The sequence below is a fragment of the Phascolarctos cinereus genome, unplaced genomic scaffold (genome assembly GCF_003287225.1).
Source record: "Phascolarctos cinereus isolate Bilbo 61053 unplaced genomic scaffold, phaCin_HiC Scaffold_1;HRSCAF=81, whole genome shotgun sequence".
Lineage (NCBI taxonomy): Eukaryota > Metazoa > Chordata > Mammalia > Diprotodontia > Phascolarctidae > Phascolarctos > Phascolarctos cinereus.
The window spans coordinates 52,216,021-52,239,821 of NW_027555514.1; the positions used below are offsets into that span (position 1 = coordinate 52,216,021).

At 37.5% G+C, this 23,801-nt stretch overlaps 1 protein-coding gene across 7 annotated transcripts in view; it reads left to right on the plus strand.

The window, feature by feature from the left end:
* The window catches only part of ABCB1 (ATP binding cassette subfamily B member 1), a 200,808-nt gene that overhangs the window by 116,488 nt on the left and 60,519 nt on the right, over positions 1–23,801 (plus strand). For 6 of the 7 annotated variants that reach the window (XM_020987474.2, XM_020987469.2, XM_078151865.1 and 3 more), the window contains exons 2-7: positions 213–298; positions 4,144–4,195; positions 12,137–12,305; positions 18,585–18,624; positions 20,580–20,771; positions 21,364–21,535. In XM_020987474.2, the coding sequence (XP_020843133.1) occupies positions 219–298; positions 4,144–4,195; positions 12,137–12,305; positions 18,585–18,624; positions 20,580–20,771; positions 21,364–21,535 (705 nt within the window). In that variant the 5' untranslated portion in view covers positions 213–218. Of the gene's footprint in view, positions 1–12; positions 105–212; positions 299–4,143; positions 4,196–12,136; positions 12,306–18,584; positions 18,625–20,579; positions 20,772–21,363; positions 21,536–23,801 lie in introns of those variants that run through there. The other variant, XM_020987473.2, reaches the window with a different exon arrangement.

Below are 23,801 nucleotides of genomic sequence, written 5' to 3' on the forward strand. Positions count from 1 at the left end.
CACCACGAAGCGGCTGGACTTTCTCTGGGTAGCCACCGGTAGCTCCGACATCGCGATGCCGGCATGGGCATGCATCACTTTCCATCACACTCCGTATTTGAGACGTAGGCACCTTTTTGTGTTCTTACCACACAGAATGGGTGCTTTCCATCAGTTTAGCGCGAAAAAGGAATTGGTTTTAATCTTATTTTCTCGATGTATTTTCTTTTAAGGTTGAGATGAGTTGGGAAGGCGGTAGCAATGGATCGGTGGGAATCCCCACCGAAGAGAGGACGGCCTCGAAATCAGATAGCAAAAGGTTGTGGTTTTTTTTTCTTTCTTGCGATAAAATTGTCTAAAAAAACCCTCTAATTGAGGTCTGCTTCCTAGTTTGATTTAAAAAAAACCCCATCACAATCAGCATCCTTTGTAAATAGTTTTCTGTCGTTGGAAAGAGGTTCACGTAGATGCATGTGATTCTGGGAACACGCACACGACACACAGAGCTTTGAATCTTTGTTAGCATGCTTAACTTTCTCAGCATTACTTTAGAAATGATCTTGTAATTTCCTGTCTGAACCGGAGCAAAACAGCCCCATGCCACAAATATTCGGAGTCACGGGCTCCCAAAATTTAGATCTACTAAAGAGATGATATAATTAGGAAAACTCTGGTACGCTATTTTGAGGTGGTGACTAATATCCTTGGTTTCTGTGGAAGAAATCCTTAAAGGAGAAGGGGGAGAAAGCACAGGATTCGTTTTGGAGTGTATTTGTGCTTTTAAGGCCAAAGAGTGGTGAGATGAAGGATGAGAAATGAGGCAGGACTGGAGAGGATATTTTGAGGTGATACTGAAAGTTTATTATTAGAGGACAAGAGAAAAAAGAGTAACTTGAGATACTGTAAAGGTAAAAATAAAATGCTGATGCAAAAATTAGCTTTATTATACATCTCTCCTCCCTCCAGTCTATGAGGATATTGAATTAAGATAAGAAGATTCACCCTTTTAAAATGCTATAGATATGTTCTTAGTTGATGTAGTCTGACCAAAAAATTGATATAGTTTATATTGAAAAATATGTCTACTGTTAGTAAGGCATGGGATATGATGTTACAAAAGCCTCATATGAATAAAGATTGTAAATGAGTTTCTAGTTTGGAACTTCCATGGATAGGCTAAAATGGGTAGGGAACCTGCTGCCTTAAGGCCACATGTGGCATTCTAAATCCTTTGTTTTGATTTGTTCTGTAAAATTTGGATTCTGTCAAAAGGCTGAACTTAAAGATTTAAAAGGCCATGTGGCCATGGAGCCACAGATTTCTCACCCCTGTGCTAAGCAAGCTAGTAACTCTTACCTCATGAAGAACTGGAAATGTGGGCAGCACACAGTTAGTGAAAGGGGGATACATTTCTGTCTAGATAGCCAAAATTCTTGAAGCATCCTGGAGCTTCTTCTAGTACACCTGTACTTCTCCATAAGGAAATCCAATATACTGGGCAAAAATCTATATATAAAATGGTATGTTAGGGAGGTGATTTATTCATTTTATAGAAAGAGTCTTCACTTTGTAAAAGGATTCATCATCCCAGGCTTACTTTTAAAAGTGCTTTCTTCTAGTGGTTTTAAAGTGATTACATTTAAAAGAATTTTATTATAATTTTCAGAAAAACATCTGATGTAAATAAGTCAACAAACATTTTATTAAGTGTATATTATATGCCAGATACTGTAGTAATAAATGCTGGGGTTACAAGCAAAGGTCCTCAAGTAATTTATAATCTAATAATTATGATGTGAAGTGCTTTACTTAATTTTAAAAAGCCTTTGTAAACATGTTTAAAACATATATTTCTAGAGAGCTAGTTGTAGTCAGATTTAATAAAATTCAGGTTAGGAAATTTTAGGGGAGAATGTGGTTGGAACCACAGAATAGAAATAACCTACAAATAAATATCTTAATTTTCTATTCAGCCCTTTCACAGTCTACATCCTTTCATTTTTAAGCTATAATCTGCTGCTTTGAGTTAAATAGTGACCTAGAACAAAGATAAGTAACTAAAATCCTTTTCATCTTTTTGTAATGTCATCCATCTCTTTATTTACAAATTTTTTAAAAAATGTAGTTTTTTGGGTGCCTTCAGTACTATTGAATATTCATTTATGTAGCATTTTTATTGTGTCCTCTCCCTCCACCCCACTCTCCAGTGCAAGGCCATGTGCTGGAAGAGGGGGCAGATTTTGGAGTGAGCAATGTTATAATAAACTCTTTGAAGCTATAAAGTAAAGAAAAAGACAAGTATATGCATAAATTATATTAACTAGAACTTCAGATGGTATGTGATAAATGCCCCAACGATGGCACACCAAAAGTTCTATAAGATTTTAGAGGAGGGGAGATGACTTCAGCTAGACAGGTTAAGGCAGCTTCCTGGAGATGACATCAGAAGTAGTCCATCAGGGGTGGTAAACATCATATGTCTGTTGTTATCGGACTCCCTCCCTATAAGAAGTCTTCCGGCTGAGTCATATAACCTTTTGTCAGAAATGTTATACACACTGTTAATTCTATTTTTTAAACATTAACATCTTTTAAAAAATTAATGATGCAAGTTAGTCTTTTCTGAATATAATTATATTATTTCCTAATCAAGGAAACAAAGCTGAAGAACCTCTTTTAGTATTGTCTTTCTCCTCTTAATGCTTGCTTATGTGCATTGGGGAAAAAAGCTTTTAACTGTTTATAGACCTGTCCCTTTTTAGTAATAACTTCTTATTGGTATAATAGTCTGTTTTGGGTTTTGGGAATATATTTAAATAATTGTTAATGAAAACTGACATGTGGTGCTTTAAAGTTTGCAAAGCACTTGACACATGAATGATCTCATTTGGGCCTCGTTATAACCCTAGATTATCCCCATTTTGCAGATGAAGAACCTGAGACTAAGAGATTATGACTTGCCTCTTATCGAACATCTAGTTAGTGTCAGCTCTGTCCATATACAGCGATTCAATTTGTTTTTGTTCTTGGGATGAGATAGACTTGTGTGATGCACATATCATATCTCATATCTTACCAAGACCCTGTTAGTCAAGGGAAGAAGAGATATTTGAGGTAAATATTCAGAAAATACAAGCTAGAGTCATCTAAGTTTCCAAATGAGAGAAATCATTTTAGGCCTAAATTATTTAAGTGGTTCTTTTCCTGGCTTCTGTCTCCCATTTACTTTTTAGGCACTAGTGTGATATGATTCCCCTTGAGGCATTAGCAAGACATTCAACAATCAGAGTAGACAGAAAATTGGATGTTCCACTCCCTTTTACCTCTTCTTCTATCACCTCTCTAGTTGTGCTGTTCTGAGATTGTTGAGGGTTTTTTTGGGGTGGGGGGGTAAGCGAGGGTGGTATTGTGTTAGATACTTTCAAAGAGAAGTGGTCTAATGTCATGGAAGGTCCACTGGACTTAGAGTCAGTACACTTAGGTTTGATTGCTGCTTCAGATACTCGTTAACTTGTACAATGGACAAATCACTTTGCTTTTCAAAGCCTCAGTTTCCATAACAAGGAGACAATAATACCTACATGATCTACCTCACAGAGTTGTGAGAGTACTTTGTTAACCGCAAAGGGCTAAATAAATCTGAAGTTATGGTTTTTGCCATTTTTATTTAATGATCTTTTTTTTTTACGTTTTTAAAAATTAAATCTTTAAGGTGTGATGCTTTTGTTTCTTGGGGAATGATTTACTAGCTAATTTTGTCTTTTTAATTGATTTTTATTAAATTAAAATAAACTTCCAGTGTATTTTAAATATATCTGTATAGTGGTAAACTGTATTTCTTGAGGCTGCACGCATTTGAACATGGTGATATGATATAGAACGTTAACTTCCAAGTAGGATGTATGGGAAATCTTCTATGGGAAACATACATGACAAATATACCAGGAATTTTGGATGTTTGCTTTAAAATAAGCAAACTAGAAACAACTATTCTGTCATCAACTGCTGGTAAAGAAATCAATGTTTTTTTAAAATGCAATTAAGTCGCAAATTTAATTTTCTACCATGAGCAGGCTACTTAGGTAATTCAGTTTTGAACTGTATTTTTTCTCTTCCTTAAGTGTAAAATGATCCATGTCTTCTCTGGTCCTTTTTTTTTTCCAGCAAAAAAAGCAAGAAAAAAGAAAAACAGCCAACTGTTAGTAGCTTTGCAATGGTGAGTTATCGGTCTCTTTGTAATTAAAAATAGAAAACAAATTTCCAAGCCGATTTCTTCTTTGCATGCTGATGTTTATCACGATTATGCTAGCATTTAGCTAGAGATTGTATTATATTAGGAAAGGTAAGTACAGGATCAGAAGGGAAAGTAAGCTTTTAGAGGTCAGAGACTTTTTCTCTTCCTGTTTTTGTCTTCCCAGTAGCTAGCACTGTGTGTGGTACACATATTGTAAATACTTAATACATGCTCGTTGAATTGTATTTATTTTACTTAACCTCTGGTGAGATGTATAAAAATTACAGACTGTAGAGTATTGTGACCAATCATAGCTAACAGTTATATTGCCCTTTAAGGTTTACTAAGTACCTTACACATTATCTCATTCAGTGGAGTTATATCAACAAGCATTTATTAAGTACCTACTATATATCAGATGTGCTGTTATTCTGGGGGTATAAAGAAAAGCAAAAACAGTTCATACCTTCAGGAGTTCACAGTCTACTTGGAGGGACACCATGCAAACATCTATATATGAACAGAGTAAATTGGACATAATCACAGGGAGAAACACCAAAATTAAGGGGAGGCTTCTTGCAGAAGTTAGGACTTTAGTTGAAATTTGAAGAAAACCAGGAGGCAGAAATGAGGACAGAGAGAATTCCAGGTACAGGGGACAGCCAATGAAATTGCAAGAGGTTTAGGATATGAACTATCTTGTATAAGGAGCAGCAAGGAAGCCAGTGTTGATGGATCATAGAGTGTGTGGATTGGAGTAAGGTACAAGACTATAAAGGTAGGAAAGGGTCAGGTTATGGAGAACTTTAAGAGCCATTAAATAGAAGATTTTATATTTGGTCCTGGAAGTAATAGGGAGCCACAGGAGATCATTAAGCAAGGGGGAGACACGATCTTCATAACCCTATTCAGCATTGTGCTAATTAAGATGTTAAGATGTCTCTTAAGTCCAACAGTCTAACCACTATACCTCTTGGTTACTTGTGATTCAGTTAGCTCTACCTTCTTTCTTAATTCTGTGCATCATTAGTCATCTCAACTCTGCCACTTACTACCTGTGTGGCTCTTCATCTCTCTGAATCTCATTTTCCTCATTGGTAAAATAAGGAGGTAAGACAAGGTGGTCTGCATTGGCTCTTCTGATTCTAGGACTGTGATCTTTAGCTGGATCTATCTAAGCACGGGACTAGGGAAGAAAGAAAGTCTCACAAAGGAAGAGTGATGGCTGAGTTTTCTTTTTGTACAACAGCTTTGAGACTTTGCTAGGTTGGAGTCCAAGTTGTTGTTACTCATATTAATGAGAAGAATCAATAATTATTCACTTTTTTGACCTTATCATTGTTTTCTCCATTAATAAAGTTATATGCTGAACAGCCAAGAATATCTGGGATTTACAAAGGCCATGTAACTTCTTTATCCCAATTGCTACAGGGAACTTGTAGAGTTAATAAAGAATAACTCTCTTGTCTTAGGAGGTGGCGTGATGCAGTACAAAGAGTGATGAACTTAGAGTTATGGGACCTGAGTTCAAATCCTAGCTGCCATTTACTGGGTTCCCTTGGGCAAATCATTTAACATCTCTTGGCCTGTTTGCTCATTATAAAATGAGGGGGTGAGGCGATATGAAATAAGAGCTTTTCCATCTTTAAATGTATAAGCCGATGATCTCTTCAAGATGAGATCAGGAATTTTATGAGTGTTGTTGGCATGTTTCCTATCTTACTTCTTGCTATATTTAGGATATTGAAGGCTTAGAGAATGAATGGGAACCATAACTTAGACCCTAATCAGTCAGGCAGGGAAGACTTCTCACAGCAGCAGCATCTCTCTCAACTTTAATGAAGAACTCAGAAGTAATATAGGTCCTTTGTTGAGGCAGCTTACTAAATGTTTATACAGGTAATTGGAGGTTATGAGATAATAACCAAATTAACTGAACCCTGGAAGTTAGGACTTTTTCCCTATTAATATCTTCATTATCCTGTGATGGACGTGTTGATGCTTCAGCGTCTGCTTTGTATTTCTGTCCCTTTAGAATTTGTGAGGAGATAACAGTATAAAATCACTTGTCTGCTTCAGTTTGAAATTCATAAGTCGTATTTTTGGGGTTGTTATATTTCAGTCTCTATATGAGAAACCTTTCTGACTTATTGGTCTGTTTAAAAGTTTTAATTTCTAATCTGGAGGCTGAATTTTCTTCTTTTATATTATACTCAATAAAATAGGGAAAAACTCAGGGGTTTTATGAGCTACATAATACATACCTATTATTATTTGTGCAATAAATGGTAAGAATTTATCCATCAATTTATTTATATATGTTTACACATAAATATATTTATGTATGCATTTATAATCTGTTCCTTCCACTGTTTTCCCCCAGATTGAACAACAGTAGCAAAACAAAAACAAAAAAAAATTGAAATTATTATGATAAACATGCATAGTTCAGCAAAACAAATTCCCACATAGGTGATACTCCAAAATATATTTGTCTTTCTGAATTTTAAGTTCATCAGCTCTCTGGCATGAGGCAGGTAGCATGTTTCTTCTTCAGTCTTCTGGACTTGTGGTTTATTACTGGACTGATTAGACTTTTAATCTTTCGAATAATATAATATTATTGTCATTGTATAAATTACTCTCCTGGTTCTGCTATTTTCACTCTGCATTAGTTCATAAAAGCTTTTCCTAGTTTCTTCTTCAGAAACTGTTCATTTTATCATTTCTTATGGCCCAATAATGTTGCATTTATATAACCATAATTTGTTTAGCCATTCTCCAATAAGGGTATACTGGGTTTCCAGTTTGGGGGTACTATGAAAAGAGCTGCTACAAATATTTTAACATATACATTCTTTTCCATTAAGAAAAACTTTTTTGAGTACAGGTCTAGTAGCGATATAGCTGAACAGCTTACTGACTTTGGGGCATAGTTCCAAATTGCTTTTCAGAACAGTTGGACCAATTCACAAGTGTGTCTAGTTTCCCACAACCCTTCAAACAACCGTCATTCTCCTCTTTTATCATCTTTGCCAATCAGAAGATTTCAAAGTTGTTTTAACTTACATAATTGTTAGTGATTTAGATAGAGCATTTTTTATGTAGTTACTAATAACTTGAATTTCTTCCATGAAAACTGCCTGTTCATGTCCTTTGACCAATAAATAGTAGCAATAGACTTGCCAAACTCAGATAAATTTTAAAAGGATTGAAAAGCAAGGGTCACGTAGAGTTGGAATGATTTTTTGACCAATAAATAGTAGCAATAGACTTGCCAAACTCAGATAAATTTTAAAAGGATTGAAAAGCAAGGGTCACGTAGAGTTGGAATGATGCAGGTCATTTGAGGCAACCAACTATAAACACTTGCAAAGGAAATAGTCCTGGGATCATTGCTATCACTTGTCTTTTTGCCTGAATGATTCTTGTAGAACTTTGTGAAAACCTGCACACAAAACAAATACTTATTAAGGAAGTTGTTGAGTGGAAGGCTAATATTCTCCTCAATGCTTTTATTAGTAAAAATAGTCTTAATGAAAGGTTAAAATAACCTTTGTTAACTAAGTCCCAACATGGTTTTTGGATTTTTTTTCCTACCTGGAAAATGTTATTGGTGAGTTAGCAAAGAAGGAGGAAATTGATTTTCCCCCTACCTTGGAAATGTCCTGGGGGAATTTTAAGTTTTCCCTTCAGAAAGACAATTCCAAAATAAAAAAGACACCACATAAAATAGATATATTTTGGTTAGACAGTTTGCAAGTCTTACAGTGTCAGATTTCCATAACACTTAAGGAATTAATAATAATAATAATAACAACAACTAGTTTTTATATAATGTTTTAAGGTTTGTGTATTGCTTTACAAGTATTTCATTAATCCTCACTACAGTCCTGAGAGTTAGGTGCTATATTGCCCTCATTTTACAGGTGAGGAAACTGAGGCATACAGAAGTTAAACAGGGTTACATGATTAAGTAGATATCTAAAACCAGATTTGAACTTAGGTTTTCCTGATTCCAGGTCAACTGTCTATCCATAGTGCCATCTAGCTACCTCATAGAAAGTAATATGTTGGGGTTTTTTTCCCCCTAAATCATTATCTACCTACTTCTCATGCTTTATGCAGACTTTCTATGCCTGACATCGTATATACTTTAAAATGGCTGTATTGACATCCTATCTTCTTCCATCATAATAATAATGATGAACGTGTTTTTATTGAATACTCAGGGCATATGTGAAATGATTGTCATTAGGTATAATCCCACTTCATCAAGGGCTTCCAGGCCTTCAGAAGATCTTTAAACACACTCTTAGGGCTATTCTAATTGAATTAATTACTCTAATTGAAGAAAGATAATACAGTCTTATTGATACTCAGTGCCCACGTGGATCTGTTATCTCATTGATGTGGGTGATGCAAATCTTACCACACAGAGGCAGCATGGTACAGTGGAAAGAGCGTGGCTTTGAGGTCAAAGGGCCTGAGTTCAAACCATGCCCTCATCACTACTTATATGAGTGTGGCAAGTCCTTTAGTCTTTTGGACCTTCATTTCCTCATCTGTGAAACCAGGGTTAGGCTAAATGGCCTGTAATGCGCCTTCCGGATCTAGATGTTGATCCATCAATATTTATTCATCTTGTGTGATTCTTGTCCACGTCTTGAACGAACAGCCCACCCACGGTACTAAGCGTGCCTCACTGTGGTCTGTGGAACCCACCTCTCAGTTATCTGCACTTCTCACCATGTGATCAGCCCGTATTCTTTTCTTTGCTTGTGAACCTCTCTGATAACATATTTCACTCTGGTTCTTCTTTGTGATTCTTTTCATCTGTTTTGTCACAGCCTACTCATGCCCAACACGCAGCTCTCTGTCCCCCTCTGGCTAATACTGACTGTCTTTTTCTGGAGAATGTAGTACTTCATGGCTCGCAGCCCTACTGAAACACCGGTAGAATCATAGTTCTGCCGCTAATAGGGGTAGCTAGGTGGCTCAGTGGCTAGAGAGCTGGGCCTGGAGTCAGGAAGATTCCTCTTGCTGAATTAAAATCTGGCCTCAGACACTTACTAGCTATGCGATCCTGGGCAAGTCAGTTATACCTGCTTGCCTCAGTTTCCTCATCTGTAAAATGAACCAGGGAAGGTAGTGACAAACCACTCCTAAATGGGGTCATAAAGTATCATACACAACTGAAATGACTAAATGATAAAGAAAAATGGTATTTGAAAAACGAGGCTTTGGTTCGGGAAGAAATTTTATGTTAAAAAACAGTCTTTGCAGTTTCCCAAAGGCAGTACCCTTTCATCCTCCTGTACAATTCTGGGCCTAACCTCACTTGCAGTGATGGCTAAGTATTATAGATTGTCTGTATGTGCAGCTGTCTGGGGTAGCTAGGTGGCTCAGTGGATAGAGTGCTGGGCCTGGAATCAGGGAGATCTGAGTTCAGATGTAACCTCAGATACTGACTAGCTGTGTGACCCTGAGCAAGTCACTTAACAACTCTGTTTTATACCTTAATCTACAGAAGAAGTAAATGGCAAAATATTTAAGTATCTTTGCCAAGAAAACCCCATATAGGGTCACGAAGTGTTGCACACCACTAGACAACAAAACTATGTAACTGTAGATATTGTAGGATGAACAATTGGTATTCTTCATTTTTTTTTTTGTTTCCCTTGAGTACGGCTGATTAGGCCAACTCAAGTGGTTTTAGGCCTAATCCTATGCTCTGAATGTTCTGAGGTTTTGATGCAATTAACATAAAGCATATGGTCCTTATTAATTCAGAGAACTTGATCATGCCTTATTTTTAGCCATTTGGTGCACAGAATTTAATCTTCTTCTGAGAAGAGATAGAGTTTGACTGGAGTATTGCTTCTTTTCCCCATCAGTAATTTATGTCACACCACAGGAGAGACAATGCTTAGCATGGTGCCTGGCACAGAGTAGCCATGCAGCATGTATCTGATGATTCATTGACTTGACTTGGCATCTAAGTCAAGAGAAGTAAAAGGAGGAAATGATTTCTTTTTCATTTCTCTACTCTCAGTGGTGGTAGATCAAATATTTATTTAAGAGTCAAAGTTTGTATTTTCCATTTGACAATACCTTATTAAAGGCAGAAAATGCAAAAATAAGTGTGTAGCTCTTCAATCAGCCTACTGTTTATTGACTGGCTATCACTGCCCAGAGCTTTGCCATCTGAATCCTCCTTTGATATGTGTAGACCAACGAAAAGACAAAGGGATGAAGATAAAGCTTGTGACTGGTAAAATGTATCTATGAAATGAAATAATGATTTATTTTTAGTTTAAACAGCATCTAAGTAAGAACAGTGTCAGATGAGCCCCTGGAGTGCCATGTTTTTTAGACTTTTCATAGATTTGGGTTTTTGAGGCTTGCTCTTATGAAGATACTTTCTTCAGTACCCTGTACATGAAATTCAAATAGCTTCCCATCAAAGAATTATTATTATTGTTTTAATTGAAATATAAAATAATAGAATTTATATAGTGTATTACAGGTATTATTTCATCTTATCCTCATAACAACCTTGGGAGGTAGGTGCAATTGTTACAATTGTTTATTTTACAAATAAAGAAATTGATAAAGTTACATAACTTTAAATATTATTTTGAGGTAGGTTAATAAGTAAAACTTTAAAAATTACAAAAGATGCCTAGTTATACTTTAAGTACCCTTCTCACAATTAATTCCAACTATCCTTACCTCCCTCCAAAAAAACACAAACAAACAAAAAAACTGTTTAACTCATCCTGCTTTAAGAAATGTCCCCGGCTTCTCCCTTCTTTTTCCACACTTTAGTCAAGTGCGCCCCCCCCCCCCCCCGGCTAATTCAGTTTGTCAGGTGATTCATACCATACCAGGAAACACATAATAAGGAACACCATGAGTTGCTACCGGTTTTGTGTACAGTAATACCTTATATTGGTTGCCTAAATTTTGTCCCTGGGCTTTTGGCTACTTGGTACCCTTCCTTGAATCCTGACTTCCTAATAACCACTTTGTCTTACTAAGTCATGTAGTTGCTCTTTAAATAGACCTTTGAGATCTCTCTTCATCCTGGCAACTTGCTGCTATCTGTATCAAAGCCTAGCAACTGCCTGATTAGGGTATCATAAAGCTTCAGAATTCACCGTAGCTCCCCAGCAATCTGCTCTGCTGGTCTTTCTCTACCTTTGATCTTTTTAACTACTTAAGATGTATCTAAGAAAAGATGTAAATTGCTTCCTAAACCTTCCTACTTAGCTCATAATCCCATCTTTCACTGTTTCCTTTCTTTCTTCTATGTAGCTCTTCTGTAATAAGGAGAGATTGTAGATACATAAATGATGTATACATAGTATATGCCTCTCTTTTTGATATGGAAAAAGTCATTCTAACAACTATATTTTAATTTACTCCATTTCATTTTAAAATCAAAGTCTAATATTAAAAAGATTTCTTTAATGAGCTCTGCCATTTTATAACTTAAGTCAGATGCCTAGAATAAATTACATCTTTTTTAGAGGGACTAAACCATTTTTTCCCTCTTTGAACATTCAAAATAAATGAATAGAACAATGTTCGTACTTTTTAAGGAATACTTCTTCAAAAAAAGAGCTTTGAATCTAGCTCATAAGGTCTATGAGACATACTGCTGATATGATGATTTTAAATCCTGTTTCTCTCTTTCTACGCACTGTTCCATTTGAGCCCTATGAGAAAAGACGAGCAAGTAAATTAGACTTTTTAAAATTTATTTTATTTTTAATTTATGTAATAAAACAAGCATTTTCATAACATAGTATAATTAAGAAAAGATGAGCAAGTAAATTGAACTTGAAGGACAGTTTTAGAACTCAGTGGAGGACTATGCTAATTAATTTTCCTATTTTATATGTTCCCCTCTTCCAGTTTCGATATTCAGATTGGCTGGATAAGTTATACATGGTGCTGGGAACAGTTGCAGCCCTTGTACATGGAGCAGGACTCCCTCTCATGATGCTGATTTTTGGGGACATGACGGACAGCTTTGCAAATATGGGAAACGCAAATCTAACCGCTTTAAACATGAGTGGTTCAAGTAAGTGTCCCATCACCTTGAGTTGGCAGTATTATTATTGTTTTCATTGAAATATAATAAAAATAGCATTTATGAAGTGCTTTAAGATTTGCAGAGCACTTTGTAAATATTATTTCATTTTATCATCGTAACAACTGTGGGAGGTAGGTGCAATTATTATACCAATTTTATGGTTAAAGAAACTGAGGGAGACAGAAGTTGAATTGCCCATGGTCACACAACTACTAAGTGCCTGAGACTAGTCTTCATGACTGCATATCTAGTATTTTATCCCTTGTACCACCTAGTTTCTGAATAAAACAGCCAAGTGTTAATTGAGCCATGAAGGCTGAATTAGAAGATGTGAGTCTTCTACTTGGGGAACTTAAAACCTACCTGAGAGAAAGAGACACAAGTTACTTAGCCTTCCTGGGCTTCAGTTTACTCATCTTTAAAATGAGGGGGATTGGACTGGATGGTTTCTAAAATTCCTTCTACTTCTAGACAGAACTCTAACACTATACAAGTAATGGAAGAAAGTGTATCATTAAATAAGAAAGTGTGTAATACAGTTCATCAATATTGTAGGAAAAGTTAGAGCTTATTAACTGTTTAATGGAAGAAGTAAGAAGAGCTAGGCAGTACTTAGCCTGGAAAAGAATTGGGAAGAAGGCAGTCCAGGCAGGATGAGGAACGTGAGGGCAGGAATGAGCGTGATATATTTGTGGAAAAGAGGGAAATCAGTGTTATTAGTGTGAAAGGTGCATGAAAGGGGAGCAAGGAGAAATAAGATTCTATGAGCAGAGTGGGTCAGATTATGGAGGGTTTTGAAAGATGGGTTATAAGGAGCTTAGATTTAATAGAGCAAGAGGGAATTGTTGAAAGGTGTTTTTTTTTTAACAAGGGAGATAACATAATGAAAGTTGTGTTTCAAAATTAGTTTGTTAACAGGATGAATTTAGGATGTTGAATTCAGGATAGATTAGTGTGAGAATGGAAGATTTCATCCAGGACATTGTTAACCTAGTTGTGAGGTAAAGAGGGACTGGTGGGAGGTGGGAGTGGGAGGGGGATGGAGGGGAGGTAGAAATGGAAAGAGGGAGAAATATATGTGAGTGTATTAAAAATCTGGGATTAAGTTAATTTAAGTGGTTCAGGCTCTCTATATTAGTGCACACTGAACCCTAGCTGTAATTTAGTAGATAAGGCCCATGGATTGCCTGAGGCACATAGGTATTTAGTGACTTGCCCAGGAGGTCACACAGGGGAGGAAAGTAAAACAGATGAATGAATTTTTTAAAAAAGTAAATAGGTTGTGGGGACAGAATGGATATAGGAGTAAAGTAGTGAATCACAGATAACGCTGAGAAATTTGAGACTTGGTGATTTGGAAAGATGATAGTGAGAGACTGAAATTGTAGGAAATAGAGCCTAATTTGAGGGTGCCAGAATTCCCTTGGTCAGGACCTCTGCCCCAATACTAGAAGGTAACAATCACCTGACAGAGAACAGTGATGCTGAAGAGGTGATGTCCACCTTTCTCCAACTATTACAGTAGTCCAAGCATGATTCACCCTCCCCCTAAAGGATCAAAGTGTCAGTCAGCCAACAGGCATTTTAAGCACTTACTATGTGTCAGGCAGGGCTAAGTGCTGGGGTATAAAGAAAAGCAAAAATAGAGTCTCTGCCCTCCAAGGAATCACATTAAACATATACGTGTGTGTGTGTGTGTGTGTGTGTGTGTGTGTGTGTGTGTGTGTGTGTGGATGATAAATGAAAGTTAATTTCAAAGGCAAGTCACTCTTAGTGGAGCAGAGGGGTAGGGGCGAGGAATGACAGGCAGGAAAGACCTTTCAGGAAGGTGGAGTTTGAGCTGAGTCTTGAAGGAAGCCAAGAAAACTGGGTAGCACAGATGAGGAAGAAAAGAATTCCAGGCATGTGGGACAACCAGTGAAAAGGCATGGAGTCAGGAGATGGAGTGTCTTATGTGAGAAATAGTGAGTGGCCCAGTGGAGCCAGGTCACAGAGTACATAGAGGAGTGGAGAAGCAGGAAGGGGCTGAGCTCTGGAGGCCTTTAAATGCCAACAGGATGACTCTCTGTTGGATCCCAGAGGTAAGGAGGAGCCTCTAGAGCTTGAGTAGGTAGATGACATGATCAGAACTGTACTTTAAGGAGATCACTTTGTCAGTCAAGTGGGGAGGATGGATTAGAATGGGAAGAGACTTGGGGTAGGCAGGCCAACCAGAGGACTATAGTAATAGCCCAAGCATAAAGTGTTGAGGGCCTCCACCAGGACGGCAACTGTTCATGTGGAGAAAGGAGAACATATACAAGAGATATTGTGAAGGTATCCAGCACATTGGATACATGGGATGAGTGTGAGTGAGAAGTCAAAAATGGCATGGAGGTTGTAAGCCTGGGTAACAAGGCAACTGGTGGTGACCTCAGTAGTAATGGGAAAATTGGGAAGAGGGGAGGGTTTGAAAGAGGATGATGAGAAGTTTATTTTGGACAGGATGGATTTTAAATACCTAGAGAGCATCCATTTTGAAATAATCTAAAAGGCAGTTGCTAATGTGAGACTGGGACTCAGGCCAGAATCTAGGGACTTGCATGAGATGACAGTCCAGCCCATCGGAATTCATGAGATCACCAAATGAGATAGTACAGAGGGAGGAGAAAAGAGCACCTGGGACAGACATCGAGGGGACACCCATGATTAATGGGTATGATCTGGATGAAGAATGAGACTGAGAAGCGGTCAGGCAGGTGGGAGGAGAAGCAAGAGATAGCTGTGTTAGGAAAACAAAAAGGACAGACTGTCCAGGATGAGAGGATAATCAGTAGTATGAAAAAAGAAACTTCAAGGAGACCAAGAAGGCTAAAGATTGAGAAAAGGATATTAGACTGGGCAATTTAAAGATCATTGGTAACTTGTGAGAGAGTGGTTTCAATTGAATGATGATGTCAGAAGCAGATGGTGGAGGGTTTAGAAGAGAGTGAGAGAAGAGGAAGTAGAAGCTCCAACATAGATGGTCTTTTAAGGAGTTTGTCCAAGAAGGGGAAGAGAGAAAAAAAGGATGGTAGCTAGAAGAGATGGTTAGAGCAAGTGAGGGGTTTTTAAGGATAGGTGGAACAATATAAGTGAGGGAGGGAGGGGAGAGAAAAAGAGGGGAAGAGGAGAGAGAAAGTAAAAGAGAGAGAGAGATTGAAGATTAGAGAGTTCATGTGGATGATAGAAGAAGTAATGCAGTGGAAAAGATGGAAAGGGTTGGGATGAAGAGTATTGTTGAAGAGCTGACCTTGTCTCAAGGAGAAGTAGGTATTCATTTGAGACAGAGGTGAAAGAAGAATTGGAGGAATGTGATTTAAGATGAGGATGGGAGAAGAGGAAGTGAATGGTCACAGAGAGAGTGCAGAGCTCAAGAAGGAATAAGAATGGAAAGGTTGCTATGGTGAGTGGAACAGCAAGTTAATTAGGGAGATTTATAAGGTTTGTCTTGCTGCAGGGAAGGTCCAATTGAGATTGTGGAACATAAATATGTCATGTACCCTGTCATTGAAATTCAGTCATTTTCTCAGACTCTGTTGAGCAGTAATCCAAGGTTGAGGTTTGTTGAGGAGTGATTGGCAGACAGTAGCAAAAGGGGCAGCATATTTGAACGTCGAAGATAGTTTATTATTCAGCTAACTTACTATGGGGTTGAGTTAGAGAAGGAACGTATGACCAAATCATCGAGTGTTACTGTCTGGGAAATAACTAAGGGGTGGAGGGGCTTGAAGGCAAGGTGAGAAAGAAGAAGAACAGGATTAGGTGTTGTAAGGGAAAGAAAAAGATGGGGTGATAAAGATTTATCATAAATTAAAGGAATTTCAGAGCTCATGAACATGGTAGTGGAACTCTGATGGCAAAACCAAAGTGATAACCATCTCTGTGTGCATCTGAGGTGGTGTGGAGGAGCAGGTCATGAGATCTGAATAGACTGAGGAACTGGAAGATTGGGGTATTTAGGAGACATCAGTAAGTATGCTGAAGTCCCCTAGAATGAGGAAGGGAGTTAGGATAGAGAGAGAATGATCCAGACATGGAACTCAATGATTAAAAAGAAAACTACCCTGGGGAATCAATAGATAATGGTCACCAGGACCTGAGGTAGATAATAAGTTTGAATAGTTGGACCTCAAAGGAGGAGAGATTGCTGAAAGATCGTGGGAAGATTGTCTGGGAATGGCAATGGAGGGGCAGCAAAGAGTATTCTGACCCCGTCCCGCTACCTGTGTGTGCAAGGGTTGGGGAGCTGATGAATGAACATGGAAAGTGTAGCCAGGGATATGGTGTCACCAAGAGAGAGCCAGGACTCAGTGATGGAGGAAATGAAAGTGGAAAAGGTTTAAGGTTAAAAGCAAGTTTAACGTAGCTAATACGGAAATGTTTTGCATGGCTGCATGTGTGTGATCAAATTGTTTGCCTTCTCAAAGAGGGGGCAGAGGAAGGAGAGAGGAGATAATTTGGAACTTAAAAATTGTTTTTAAATGAAAGTTTAAAATTTTTGCTTACATGTAACTGATGAAAATTAAAATTAAATGTAAAAAAATTAAAGTAAGTTTGTTCATTTTGGAGCAAGCATTCCAGAGAGCATATGTATATGTGTGTGTATATTTATGTATGTATGTATGTATGTACACACATATGTGTATATTTATGTGTATACACATCTGTATGTATCTATGTATATATGTCTTGGCAAGTTAGATAGCAGGAATAAAAGTCTTTTGCTTTGGTGCCTGTCATGAAATGAAGGAAGGGGAAAAATCCTGATCCTGATGGTTATAAAGTTATGATATTAAAGGTAAAGGCTAGGTGAAAATGTCTTGGAGGTGTCCTTGATCCTCTACTTTACCAGTAACTATTACCTCTGTCAGAGAACTAGAAATTCCTACTTTTATTCAGATGGAGATAACATACAGAAGCAACTAGAAGAGACTCCTGCCAATCAAGAGACTTTATTTCAGCCCTTGACTCATATACAGCCTAGAGATTTTAGTAGGACCTCAAACTGCTAGGGGCAGCTAGGTGGTTCAGTGGAGAGAGTGCCAGGCTTGGAGTCAGGAAGGTCTGTGTTCAAACGTGACTTCAGACACTTACTGGCTGTGTGACCCTGGGTGAGTCACTTATCCCTGCTTACCTCAGTTTCCTTATCTGTTAAATGAGCTGGAGAAAGCAATGGCAAACCACTCCAGTATCTTTGCCAAGAAAACCCCAAGGGGGTCATGAAGAGTCTGACACAATTGAAAAACAGCTGAACAACAAAAGTAAAGCCACAATAATTTTCTTAACCCCCTTTCCATTATCTTTTGTCCTCTTCTCTAAGTGAGTGCCCCCAACACTGTTCTTGTAAGGGTTCAAAGTTCAAAGTTTTTTCTGAAGTTCAGAGTTAAAAAGTTATTTCTACAGCTTCACAAATATCCTTTCCTTTATGGGTTGTTAGAACTCACATTTATGTAGTTAGTTACAAGCATGTGTATTGCTTCTTAACAACCATGTGAGCTCTAGATGGTTCAAGGATTATCTTGTTTTATAGATAAGGAAACTGAAGCACAGAGGGGTTGTGTGTTGTCCAATACCTTTACCCAGTAAGTGTCTGAGACGGGGCTTGAACCTAGATCTTTTGACCCTGCTCTTTCTTTTACACCCTGTTCATAGGTAGCCCTCAGAGGTTTTATGTAGTAAAATTGGATAAGTGAATGCAGTTAACCTCTCTGTGACCCACACAACTCTAAGACTTGAAGTGGCAAAAAAGTTAATTATCCACAATGGGAGTTCCTCACCTATACCATCAATGTCACATGTCCTACTGAAAAGAAAAAACCAAAAATCCAATCCAAAATGTATTGTGGTTTAAAAAAATCAATTTATATGTAATGTTAAGTAATGATCTGAAGCTTACAGTCTCATAAATGCCAGATATGCATTTGATGTTTTAATATGTTGGTATAACTTATTTATACAGACATGAGTCTTATTCCCTTTCAGAACAGAAGAATTATATTATCTATCCTTCATCATGTTGTAATTTATGCATATAATGTGGATAATACATACAACAAAGACTATGCCAATTTTGTGCTCCTAACACTGAAGTTTTAAAGTAGAGTAGGCATGGTTTTGACTTGTGGAAATATAGGGATATTAAATAACTATATATTTTTTAAAATGTCATATATAAGGCTAAACAGGGTTCTGTGTGTCTTTTAAATCTAACCTAAATATTTCTCTTTCTTTTTTTTTTTTGTGGAGGTGAAAATGTCTTCGAAAACCTGGAGGCGGAAATGACCACGTAATTAGCTATATTTCTTAGTTGTATCAGATAAGTTTTTATCATACTTGTTCTGATAATGTTATTATGCCTTCAGTTTGTGCTATGCTAATAGAGAATGGAAATTAGTAGTAGTCATATTGTTCATGTAAAATAGAAGAAACTTTGTTTACAAAATAAGGTTCATTTAAGGTTTTGGTAAATTTTCCTTGCTTAATAGCCAGGGTATTAGTTTATCCCTAGTAGAATGTAGATGATAGAAGTTGAATAGCTTTAAAAATCATAGCCTCTTGCCAGACGTGGTGGTACATGCCTGTGATTCCTGCTACAAAGGAAGGCTAAGGCTGGTGGATTGTGTGAGCACCAGGAGTTCTGAAGACTAATGCAGATTGAGCATTGCACTGAGTCCGGCACTAATATAATGAGCCTCCAAGAGCAAAGGGACATTCATCTTCCTTAAGGAGGGCTGAACCAGCTCAGTTAGGAAGCAGAGTGGGCAAACTTCCAGTACTGATTATCAGTGGAATTGGACCTATCAATGGCCACTGTACTTTAGCCTGAGTGAGACAGAGACCCAGTCTCAAAATTATTGATAACAACAATAAAGTCTTAATACTGTTTTTTAAAAAACATTTTTATCAACCATTTAATTCTTATATATTTTTGAAGCCAAGAGTTTTAGTATGCCTCTCAGGTTTTTTTCCATCATACTCATATGATGACGATGATGCTATCTGGAAGTAAAATGATCATTTTTGTTTAGCCATAGCCAACTTCCCAGTAATAACTTTCCTCCCTATCCCTACCTTTTTCCTCCTTCCATGTTCCTGGTTTTCCTTTTGGTTGATGATTTAAGAAATTTAAGAGAGATTTAACTTTAGTACTGTAATGAAGGTATTAAGATACGTAAAATAAATGAGAGAGTAGATGAAAAAAAGATAGGGTGTCCAAAAGGTAAGACCTGTTGCAGGATAGATTGGAAAGGCATTTGAGCCTTTTGGGGAAACCAGAAATTTCAATGTACATCTGAACTTTATTTTTTGTTTTTTTGTATTTCACCTGAAATGGAAATCATCTAATGACTGTTTGAATTTATTTTAATTCTCGTTTGTTTTTAAAAAACAACAGCTAGTAACACATATATGGGATTATGGACCATGGATTGCTTTAGACTTGAGAGCAATACTGGTATTTTTCTCACTTTGGAATATCTATTTAGCTCTCTTCTACTATAGATTATCAACACTGGGGTAATAATTCACCAGTGAGTAATCCATTAACCAAGGGTTTATTACCCTGATCAAAATTATCTGTTGCATTTACCTCAGAATCTCTAGGGAAAGGCTGTGGGCCAAGATGCCTGATTATGATAAAGTATCTCATGTACACACACACGCACACATATATCTGAATACTGAAATGTCAAAAATTGTGAACTTCAGTTATAATACAATTCTACTTAATTTGGGTGTTCTGACATTTCACCTTTAAAAGGAATTGTTGATAAAGCCCTCATGGGGTGTGTGTGTGTGTGTGTGTGTGTGTGTGTGTGTGTGTTTAAATACTAAAGATCTGCTCCAGAGAATGTTTGGCTTCTCTGGATTGCTGGTGGTTGATGTTAGAAGATAATTATCTAGTTTGTCAGTTATTATTATGGAATTTAGGTTTAAGAATTGAAATAAACCCTTTTGAGGAATAAAATAGTCAATTGTACTGACCCAGAGCAAACCCTTTTTTCTAGAAGTCTTCCTGTATTTGGGGATGTAATTAAGCAAGAATAGGGTAGGAGAGCTGTTATTCTATAGCTGAGTAACAGCTAACAAGTGATGCCAACAGTTATCTCAGCTTAGAACCCATTCTGCTTCTTAAAGATGGTCAGATTAGGAAAATTGAGAGAGAGTAGGAAAAGTTAAGTTGCCTCTAAAAGACTTGTTTAACTGAAGGAAACATTTGCAGTGCTTTTTGGTGTTTTCCAGGTATGCCTTGTATTATACCGGACTGGGTTTTGGGGTGCTCGTTGCTTCCTACGTGCAAGTTGCAGGTTGGACCTTAGCTGCTGGACGACAAGTTAAGAAAATTAGACAAAATTTTTTCCATTCAATAATGCGCCAGGAAATTGGGTGGTTTGATGTCCATGATGTTGGGGAACTGAACACTCGACTGTCTGAGTAAGTATATTATTGGATATTTAACTTACAAGATGATTCTTTCTGTTCGATGACTTTAAAATTTCCTCTTATTTTTAAGAGATCTGACTAACTCTGAAGGAAATAATTGCTAGATTGTAAGTGCCCTAAGGACAGGAACTGTGTTCCATTTCTTTTTATATCATGAAGTGAAGCTTATACTTGGAAGTGCTTAATAGTGATTGTTGAATGACATTATGGAGTGTACACAGTTGATGCTATACTCATTGCATTGACAACTCACATTTGGTGTATGCTTTTTAACATGATGGTTTGCATTGTTAGACCTATCAATAATGATAAAAAAAAATGTGAATGCGGGTGGTTTGCTTCTTAACTTTTCTCCCTGGGATGGAGACCTCCTGAGTTATTTGAAAGGTCCTTTCTCAGTTGTTTTGGGCCACATATACATATTCACACCGTGAGCCATAGCTCTGTGTAGTAAGTATTCACTTGTTAGAACGAAAATTAAAAGGAGCATTGAATTTTACAGTATCAGAAATAATCTTAAACCTAATAGAAATGATTTAAATACTTATGATTTTTGACAGTAGTATTTATATTCTTCTTTTAGTGATGTCTCCAAAATTAACGATGGAATTGGAGACAAAATTGGATTATTCTTTCAAGCAGTAGCAACATTCCTCACAGGTTTTATAGTTGGATTTTCAAGAGGCTGGAAGCTAACACTTGTGATTCTGGCCATTAGTCCTGTCCTGGGCGCGTCAGCTGCCCTCTTGGCAAAGGTATGTAAAACCTGTGACTTTTTTTTTTAAATTTGAAAAAAAAAATTTTTTTCAAGGAGCTTATGTTTTATTGGAGTGATATAACATGTACACCAATAAATACAAAGTATATAGATATTAGATCTCTAGTGTTTGGGAGAGATTCAACCTGTAAAGCTTTGCAGAAATATTTTTCACCCATAGATAAAACACACCTGCCATACTTAATAAACCAACAGCCCCCTGACTTGTCTGTTCATCGGGCTTTAGCGCTACCATTAGAAATAGGTGGGAAGTAGCAGAGGTGTCTCCTTGATAGTTAGTCAAATGAAGCTATGTATATCTTTGTGATTGTAAATTATGTTATAAATTTGTAGTTGTTGTTACTTTAAAATCCTAATGATAGACTATTAACATGGAGAATTGTACTTTTGGCATTGAGCTAGGGGATGGAGTCGGGGTGGAGTGGGAAGACAGGGTCTGTAGTACTGCTGGTAGGACAGTAGATATGGGGAGGGAAGTTCCCTCTACTGGTGCTTAAAAAATTAAGAAGCCTGAAGCTGATTTAGGTAACTAGCCTATTCTCCACTAAAATCCTCTGCCAGTCAGCCCTACAGTAAGGCCACACCTATGTAAGGTAGGCTTTGGGAGGCCCTGCCAAGCTAGAAAGTCCTTGTGTACAGAAACAATTGTGTATTCTCCTTCTAAGGACCTAGAGAGTTAAGTGTACAGACTCTCATTTGCAGAAATCCACCTCTGGCATAGAATCTCATTAAGCCTGGCTACTGAGACAAGGAGGGATTTCAGTCTAGATCAGTGGAAAGGGTGTGTGTGTGTGTGTGTGTGTTTTGTGTTTGTGTGTGTCCATGGAAATCACAGTTCTTTTGAAATATAAGGAATCCCACCAGTTTCCCACTGCTGCCAGAGAAAAGCTAGTAAAACTGCCTTTGAGGTTTCGGAACCATAAATTTAGAGCTGGGAGGGACCTCAGAGGCCATTTCTTCATTTTGCAGATGAAGAAACTGGGTCTTAGAGAGGTCAGGTGACTTGCTAAAGATGCCGTAGGGAGGGGAGCAAGTGTCAGAGGCAGCATTTGAGCCCCAGGTAGTCTGACTAGAGAAGCATAGTTTCTTTGCACGCACTATGATGTTCTCAGTTCATTGCTGTCCTTTGGCGAATTATTATCCCCAACAGATGACTGTTCTTGATATTCATTATGACTAGAGGAAAATGTTTTAAAGGTGAGGGAGAAACATACCATGTGTGATTAGCCCTGAGTTCCATATTCCCTAGGTGTAACCTTGGGATGCTAAAATAAAGGAAGACTGAAGGAAGTTGACCCAAATCCAAAGAAAATTCAGTCTGTAATCATTGGAGAAATTTAGAAAAAAATGATTCACTGACCTTAGAGTGTGGCTTTTATTTCATCACTCTTTCAATGATATGAAATTTTGTTGTTGTAGGCCCTCTGACATGAACCCAACTTAGCCTCTGACATATTAGATGTTTCTGGATATACTTACGGTTCATTGTTGTGCAGCAACAGTCCAACACCAAATATGTATGGACCAACAATACCATATGTAATTTTGGGGGGTCTGAGCCTGTAATTTCATCAGTGAAGAAACTCTCTACCAATGCTAAGCAGCCCTGTTCTTCAGGTTTCAGTCAAAGAACAAGAGTTCTTAAACTGGAGTCAGTGAACTTGCTTTAATATTTTGGTAATTGTATTTCAATAGAATTTATTTCTTTTGTAAAGCTAGGTAATTTATATAATGCGACTGGAAACATGCTTCTGAGAAGGGGTCCATAGACTTAACTATACCACCAGAGAGGTCCATGACACAGAAAAAAGTTAAGACCTCCTGCCTTCAAGGGTCACCTGGGAGGCTAAAGGTTGAGGGCCTTGCTCATGGTCAAAGAGACAGTGTGTGTTAGAAGTTGGAGATGGACTCATCTTCTTGACTCTGAAGCAGGCTCTATCCTCTACTCCATATTGCCTCTTAAGATGCCTAATGTATAATGCCTAAAATAAACTCCAATGTACCGGGCTGCTTGAGGAATTGAGGGGCAAACATCATCTCTCATTGATGTATTAATTGGCATTTTAGTGAAGTGATGGTGGTTAAAAAACACTTTTTTTATTTTCATCCTTGTTGATTGAAAATCATTTTGAAACTGTGCCCAGAGAGCTGTGCATATGATTTGACCCAGCAATAGCACCACTTCTAGGGCTGTATCCCAAAGAGATCATAAGAAGGGGGAAAGGACCTACATGTACAAAGAT